This window comes from Schistocerca gregaria, chromosome 7 (genome assembly GCF_023897955.1).
Source record: "Schistocerca gregaria isolate iqSchGreg1 chromosome 7, iqSchGreg1.2, whole genome shotgun sequence".
Classification (NCBI taxonomy): Eukaryota; Metazoa; Arthropoda; class Insecta; order Orthoptera; family Acrididae; genus Schistocerca; species Schistocerca gregaria.
In genome coordinates, this window is record NC_064926.1 from 323,576,024 (window position 1) to 323,584,757 (window position 8,734).

Sequence of the window (8,734 nt, forward strand, 5' to 3'; positions counted from 1 at the left end):
TAATAGTGAAACAGCTGAGATAATTTTAACCTTTACAAGATACGAAAATATTCCTGGTATCAGCTATTTCTGTAAAAATATTTAAAATATGTGATGTTAGAGGAAGGTGTCCCATTACAAGCTGAGGCATAAAATATAATTAAATTTAAGAAAAAGCCCTTTATTTTCATTGTGGCAGACCTGATATGTTAGAATAATTTAAATTTTATTCTTTATTAGCCTTCTCGCCAAATGTATACATTATTATTGCTGCCATTGCCAGTAATGTTTCATTTATATTTTCAGTTGATTACATAGTAATGCAGTTTGGTCGTATTTCCGAAGATGTCTTCACGATGGATTACCGATATCCTATGTGTGCACTACAAGCGTTTGCTATTGCTTTAAGCAGTTTTGATAGCAAGTTAGCGTGTGAGTGACAATTTAGAAGCATGCAAAGTTACACGATAATCGTACATTATCAAACAATGGAACCCGAAGATATGAAGATGAATATGCTGTAGCAGTATGCAGGAAAGAATGTTACTTCTTAAATCCACGTGATTGCATTTTTACAATTTGCAGTACCAGTCATCACAAGATAGACACTGTTGTATGTGCCACGTGTGTGGCTGGAGCACGCACAATCATTGTACACTTTGAGTAGAACTGCTAGTTTGTCTTTTTTAATGTATGTGTGCTGTGTGGAGATAACAGTATTTATATTTCATACGTATGTGACCTTTAAGATGACGGTTTCTAGTCCTAAGCAAAACATGATACAATTTATATTTTTTTAATGGTATTTTAATGACATATGAAGACTTGATTTATGTCACAGTTCATAATATTTGTGTATAATTTGGCATGCAGTTGCTTGTCAGTCTGCAGCAAAGTTAAGTATAAAGTTGCACATGTCAGAAAAGTCTTTCAATATTTTACCTCTCATAAGAAAATAATGCCATTGCATGACAGGCCTAAATATAACGAATCTTTGTCACGTCTGATTTTAATTTTAAATTGCATTGTTAATACTTTCTCAAAGCAATACGCACTATTTTAATGACACTTTTGTCATGTTGTCACCTTGTGAATCTCTCGAGAGTATACTTGTTGCTATGTGATTATCTGTTGTGTGTGCTAGACGTAAGCCTACTGATTTAATAATGTGCTGAAGCACTATATTTCATAACTAATGGAATTTAAATGGCCCCCATGATATATGAATCTGTCTTAAGCATCTGTGTTTTAAAGAATTCAAATCTTGTTGTTTATAATATGCACTTGTATTGCTCACTGTACATATTGTCATATTTCATGTGTACTTTCGTAAGTAGGTTTTTAGTGATCTATCAGTGTATATATGACACAATTGTTCATTGTTGTTATTTTTTTACATTTCAAGTGGTGTAATCTCTCTGTTACAACATTTATACATCACTCTTGCATTTATATACAGTACCACCTTTTTTTATTATTTTTCTGCATTTGGCACTTGGGAGTTTATGCCCATAAGTGTGATGCGACTCATTCTGTTTATTTTTCTATTATTCTGGTCAGAAGACGTAATGTATGCTGTGTCTTTAGCTGTAAATTAACTTTATTATCAAACATATATCTACACATATTCTGCAAGCCCTCATTTGTTTATTCTTTTCCCTGACAAGTGAAACCTCTGATAATACTGTCCTCATAATAGAATTTTATCCAGGATACCTATCTTTGTTGTAATACTTCATAAACCATAACCATTCTAGTTGTTGTGTTAAATTTTATTTACAGGCATGGGGAATTGTTCTTAAATGTAATAACTTATAAGGTGCAGTAATTTATCCATGGCTCACCATATTTAATTGTGAAAAAAGAACTGTAATTTACTTCATTTGTAAAACAATGTCTGTAAAGCCAGTGTGTGTGAAGTTTTCTGAGATACTGGCATGGATAAGTGAATTCCTGTTATTTGATTAGTGTCTTCAAGGCTGTACATCATGTCCATATTGCCATAGTTTGTTGCCAGTTAATACAATTAATGCTTCTAAAGTTTTATTATTTGTACAGTACCGAAAATTTGTGTATGTAGTGAAAAAATATGAAACATTGACTTTGTGAAAAAGTGCTTGGTACCACAAAGGCCGTATGTATTCATGATTGTTTCTTTCTCTGATAGATTCTGAGGAATATCCTTTCAAGGTGTGGGAATGGGCGTTGGAAAAATTTACACTTGATACTCATAGTAGTCCCCATTTGTTTTGCACTTATAAATACTATGACCATCAACTTGTTACACTGAAAAACACAACCAGATAAAGAAAACACTTGTATTTTAGTGATGAGAAACATGCAAATGATTCGTCCATATACCTAAGTTTTTAGGTAGCTACAAAATTATGACAGGGTTAATGTCTTTTTTATATGCCTTTATTTTTATGTACTGCTGACTATAATTGTAAGCGGTGTCACCATAATTATCAAAACTGCCATGGAAATCATCAATGTTGCTATTTTTTGTTGGCTTCAGGCTAAATTCCACACTCCATCTGTAAATTATATCCTTCACAACCAGGTAATTTGATCTCTCCTCTTTGTTGATCTGGGCTAACTGTAACACTTTGTGATCTCTGTACAGAATATCATCAAAGACTGAATCTACTTTAATTACTATTACAATAACACTCTTTATAGATGTATCACTCATTTTTTTGTTTCCCTTTTTTCCACATTATGTGAACTTCTTATGCTGTATTGGCTAGTTGTAAAACCTGTGTCATAAAACATTAAAAGGTACAAGCAAATTACAAATTTCCAACAATTCTTTGTCTCTGAATACTAAATTAATTTGTAATAACTAGTTTTCTTGTTCTTTACTGTAACATTGTCTGTATTTTTGTATATGCCATTCAATCACTGTTCATTGGCCTTCCATTTTCTTTATTCACTGGCTTTCCATTCATCACCAGCCCTTCAGAGGTGTATCATATTCCTTAAGATGAGTTGTAGATATAGTATGGTGTAATATTTCAATATACTAGCAATACTGCCTTTGGATCACGGGGTCCCGGGTTTGATTCGTGGTCAGGTTGCGGATTTTCTCTACCCAAGGACTGGATGTTTGTGCTTTCATCATTTCATCATCATCATCATCATCATCATCATCATCTTTCACAGTGGCTGGACTGGGACTGTGTGAAAATTGGGTCTTTGTACGGGCGCTGATGACCGCGCAATTGAGCACCTCATAAACCAATCATCATCACATCAGTATTTCAGCATATGCTTGATGTTGATTTTGTTGAATACTCCATCAAATAATGCTACAGAAATATTTGGATTTACCAGTGCATGCATCATAAACAAGTCTTTACTCCACAACTCTTGCCTCTTGACCGGTGAGTTTGTAGTTCATGACATGAAAGTGCTGGTCACAAACGTTAGGCTGATTCTTGAAAATGTACTCTTTCAGTCAGCTGTAAGTCTAAATAATACTGGAAAGTAACCCCCCCCCCCCCCTTGGACAGATCTTTCATTTAATACTTTGAACTGACAATAACACCCCTTATCATGAGCCAAAATATATAACATCAAAAACAAAAGCTACTTCATATATATGTACATTTAAACAATTTGAGATAATTGACATATTAGTTGCCTGCTTTTCTCCAGCATCTTTTCGCTTTCCCCTCCACTCCTCTGTTGGAAATTTTGTGTGTGTGTGTGTGTGTGTGTGTGTGTGTGTGTGCGTGCCACGGTCTGGTGTGGCAAGAAAAAGAGTAACCCTCCATAAACACTAGTGTGATATGATAATGCACAGAACATTTGGTTTCTGTCTCTCCCACCCCCTCCTTCTTTTCTAGCTTTCTTTATTTTCTTACCGCCATATCTTTTGTTGATTTTCTCTGACTTCATATTTGTGTGTCCTACGTAGTTACTCCTAGTAGGTTCATGTGTTATCCTTCTTTACCTCTTATCTTCGTCTCTCCTGCATCGCACTTTTCACCACTCTGATTTTAAACTGTCTTCAGTTTAATTCCTGTACTCCACATATTGACAAGATATTGTAAATAGTATTGTCTGGTTTCTTCTTATCCTATAGTTCTTCATTTTTGTCACTTTACTCTTCATTATTTTTCTTCTGTACCTGGCAAAAATGTGGAACAATTAAGACTCAAAACTGTAGTTCAGCCTTTTTTATCCCTCTGTTTGGTAAATATTGTGTGTGGTTCTTTTTTTCTTTTCACAGTGGCATTTGTGTATTAAAGACTGTTTAGTCAGTGTTGAATTAGAAAGTGTTTAAAACGTTATTTCCATCTTATTCATTAGATCTACTGCATCTGATGTGGTACCCACCTACTTTGAGTTTAAACTACTCCTCATTCTATCTTTTTTGTTTTCTCACTTCTCCATCTCCCATGTTCTTGTTATTGTCACTCTTCCACATTTATTTATAAATTTAAATTCTCCTTTCTTAGGCTCACATCACAGTGTCAGAATTATTTGACAAAGCATTTATAAAAGCTAGGGTCTCTCCCTAACTTTATAAAAGATATGATGAAAGTACCCCAATGTATTGTAAAGTATTTTGTGAAATATCTTTTGTAAAAGTTGATTGGCAGATTCTTTTACAGTGGAATAGGTGCTTTACACTTATAGTGTGTGCACAGTTATCATTTTTTAGTTGTTGATTGCACACTGTGTTGTGTCTAAATTTTTGTTTTCACAACTTGTAAGTTGCTTTTATTTCATCACTGTTTTCCTCTTTCATTTCGTGCAGCTTTGCTGTTTAATTCAAAAGATGTCTCTTTTTTCCAATCCTTTCCTATATCTTTACAAATGAAGGACACCTGCTAATGAAAAGTGTCTTCTGTTTGTAAAATTAAGCATCCTGGCTATTCACATTTCCCAGAATGTGTACATGGACACACACGCACATGCACATGCACAGTGGAGTGAGTCATTACTATATCTAAATGTGCCATACCCGCCATTAAACTATATGCACAGCTGGGAGCTGTTGGTGAAGTTGAGGAGTCTGGATCTCAGTAAGAAATAAGCTTGTTGCCTAATGCACAGAATTTTCCCTGTGCAGCCATTGACAATATCATAACTTAAAAATTAGAAAATAATACTCAAAGTGGTTCGAGCTCTCTTTTAATTTGAGATTCTAATTCTCTGTCATGTTCAAGTGAGGAGTAATGTGCCGGAATTCATATTTCAATTTATTATTTTGTTAGAATAGCTTTCACAGTACACTTGCAGTTTAATTTGTATTTCTTTTGTTAATGTACAAATTGGTGTTTTCTACGTGATCGACAAAAAGTCTCAACAATATATTTCCAAAAACATTTAACTGTAGATTAATCCAACCTACACTCATTTTATTTGCATTAGCAATGCACTTATGCTTTGCTATTAAAATTGGGTTAGCTAGGAAATTGTAGGGTTGTTCCTCTTGGATTAAATGTCTATAGCCATATCTGGCACCTTGATACTTTTGGTTATGTGAATTATGAACATTGAGAATAAACAAAATTGTAATATGTCATCAAAAGGACAACCTGTCAGGCTTTCTGTGATGTGCTATTGTTATCATTGCAAAAACTTGAAATATCTGTTTTCAATTTCCTGTCCAGATGCTGTCATTATTTTGCATTACTATCAAATAGTGAAGTTGCTTGTCATTTGTAATGACTTCCGTATTTAATCATTACTATTACAGTAAGACAAAACTATTCTCATGATCACAATTCACCTCATTCCTCCCTATTATCCAGAAATACTGCCACATTAATGTATTGCTATTTTATTTTATTTGTGTGTAAAACATATATCAATAAAGTGTGAAAAGCATAGAAATAGTGAGGCCTGGGTACACATTGTGTACATTTTATGTTACATAAAATAGGAGTATTACATTAGAGCTGAAATACTCAATTTTTAAAACTGCTGTAGGTTTCAAGAATAGAGAACAAAAGTATGACTTGCTGGAATTTAAGAAATCATATTGATGTAATCTGGTATGTTGCTCGAGAGCCTCATCAATATTTATTGCACCAGAAAAGAATGCAAATAAGTAACTGTTGGTACATTCCCTTATCTTTTTTAAACTCTTTTATATACATATAATCATTTAAGTGAATTTGCTGGAACCCTTGCTCTCTCATCCTATTTAGCAACTGTGATCACTGTGCCATAGTCCCCCCCATTATTTATGTCACATGGTAACTTTGTTTTATCTGATAATATCTGTAAATGTGTTAATTTTGTAGATCAACATTTTCATTGGCTTTAAGTGTTAGCAGACCATTATTCTCCAGGGTAACTTTCATAAGGTAATAATCAAATGCCTCTAATGAACATAATTCTTATACTGTGTGATGTCAAGAAGATGTTTTACTTTAAATAATAATTTAAATAATAAAGTAGTATCGTTGAGCAAACTGTTGACTTTTGCTCATCTGCAAGCTACAAGAATAGTATGTTTTGGAAAATCACATTCATAAGATGTGACACCAGAAACTGTTTTCTGGTGTCTTCTGAAACAACCTGTGATATATTCGGGTCATATCACGGAAAATACTGTAGCAAGCAGTGGAAAAGTCAATGAATGAAATATCCTTGATGAAATTTGTGCATTGCTAGCATGCTGTGTAAACTTGAATAATTACTTTTTCCCAAACCAAATTTGCTGTTATCTTATCAGTAGATAACTCAGCCAATTCCTGTTGACTGTCATTTTAAATGTTGACCCAACAGAGACTGCCTGACACACATTTTCTCCTTATTCTCTCATATTATATTATTACAAGTTTTGGAAAAATTTACATATATTGAATCATTAAAGATTGTCTGTAGCTTGAGGACTAGTTCAGCAGTATGAACTGTGATAAAAGTATAATTCCTGTTTGAAAATATGCAAAAATGTTGGATAATGTTGTAACCAATGTATATACTTTTCAGTTATGAACTGCATTTATTGATAGTTTATGTAATTTAATTACAATTGAAAAATGCACTATTTTTTTATTGACACACTTCCATGGAGAGATGATGTTGGTACCATATATATGCAGTGAATTTGCATATTTTGCATCATGATTTTAAAAATTGCATTGAGCATGGCACTGATTTGTGCATCAGAGTGTAATCTGAATATTTTTTATATGGAGATACCTTGTACTGTTATAAAAATTTAGCTACTTGCTTTTAATATTGACCTTGTAAGGTGCTAATTAATTTATTGACTTTCACTGTATTCAAAATGCATTGTTTTAAGCACAGATTGAGTTGTGCCTGTTTGAGCACACAAAAAAATTCATGTATAACATTGAATAAAAGACACCATTCTAAAGTTAATATTGTTTTCTCTTCTCCTTTTGTGTCATTTGACACTGCATCTGTTGAACAAATGTTATTCTCAAATAATATATTAGCTGTCAGATAAGCAGTCTTACTGAAAATATGCCAGTCTTTATATGTATATTGACACAAGATGCCTAATAGTGAATATTTATTGTCAAGCTAGAATCAAGACTACATGTCCATCATCATCAGCATCTTATACATACTGTTTTCTTAGCACATGCCAACTAAGCCAGTCTGGCGATAAATAAATAAAAATATTCATTATTAGGCAGGTCATTTCAATGTATGTACATATAAAAATGACATTTACAGTATTTGCAAGCTGCAGAACATGACAACTACAAGACAAGGGAATTGTAATTACAGAGATAATGCATGAGGAAATAATGAAAAGGGGAAAATCCCTAGTTTTCTCCTCCATTGGTGATTTTCCATTTTTTATCATTGCTCTTGTTTTATAAATCAGTCAAAAATTTGTTGCAGTACACAGAAACCATGAAGATATTCGTAATCATTTTGTGAAATGTCAGTTGTTGTTTTTCGTACATTTCTAAGTATTGCTTGTACCTTACCCTACAACAGATGGTGTGTGGTTTGCCACATAATGTTTGGTACCACATTAAGTGTGAAATATATTCATATACACATGTATGTGAATGAGGATTATTTAGATTCTACAGATTCTTATCTTGGGAGGGTACAAGTAACATCAGGGAACCTCAGATTAAAAGGTGGGACACTACAAAATAGCAAAATACCAGCAATCTACTCTCAGACCAAAGGATAAGCAGTCAAGACCGTGATTTGAAAGCTGGTGAAAACTATGCTGCAATTAAATACTTCATACAAGAGTTGCTCATTAAAGGCTGCCACTATTTTATCAAAAGTTCCAGTACTGAACTGCAACTTGGCACTACACTTTTATGAACACATTCATTTTGATGAACATACTATAGACATGCTAAAAGCTTGAAATGTAAAGTTTTTTTATGGTAGAAAATTGAGAGCTATGATATGCAAGACATTTTTCCATTCTACTAAAGAAAACTGGGTAAGGAACACATGAATAGGCTAATGCAGTCACTTTGCATTGATATATAGTCTTTAAAGATCGGAGATAGAGCTACAGTGGTAGGAGGGAGTCCACACCATAGTCCAGTCATGTTTAAGGCTCGTGACCAACAAGAATCCCACATAAAAGCCTGTTACAACAGTGATAATTACTCACTGGTGTATTAAGATCCAACTAAACATGTCACTGATTTGTACTTGCTGGATTCAAGACTGTGCGTTTCAAAGAAAAAGATCAAATAATGCCTGCAGTTTTTGGGAACAGTGTGTCCAGGATGATTGAGTAAGAAACCATTACCATTGCTGAAAATCCACATTTTATGTC

General features: G+C 33.5%; 1 protein-coding gene across 1 annotated transcript in view; it reads left to right on the forward strand.

The window, feature by feature from the left end:
- LOC126281252 (protein king tubby) overlaps window positions 1-7,329 on the forward strand; it is a 47,054-nt gene extending 39,725 nt beyond the window's left edge. The window contains exon 9 of the mRNA XM_049980044.1: window positions 286-7,329. Within this exon, the coding sequence (XP_049836001.1) occupies window positions 286-419 (134 nt within the window). The 3' untranslated portion in view covers window positions 420-7,329. The remainder of the gene's footprint in view (window positions 1-285) is intronic.
- The last annotated feature ends 1,405 nt before the right edge of the window (window positions 7,330-8,734 follow it).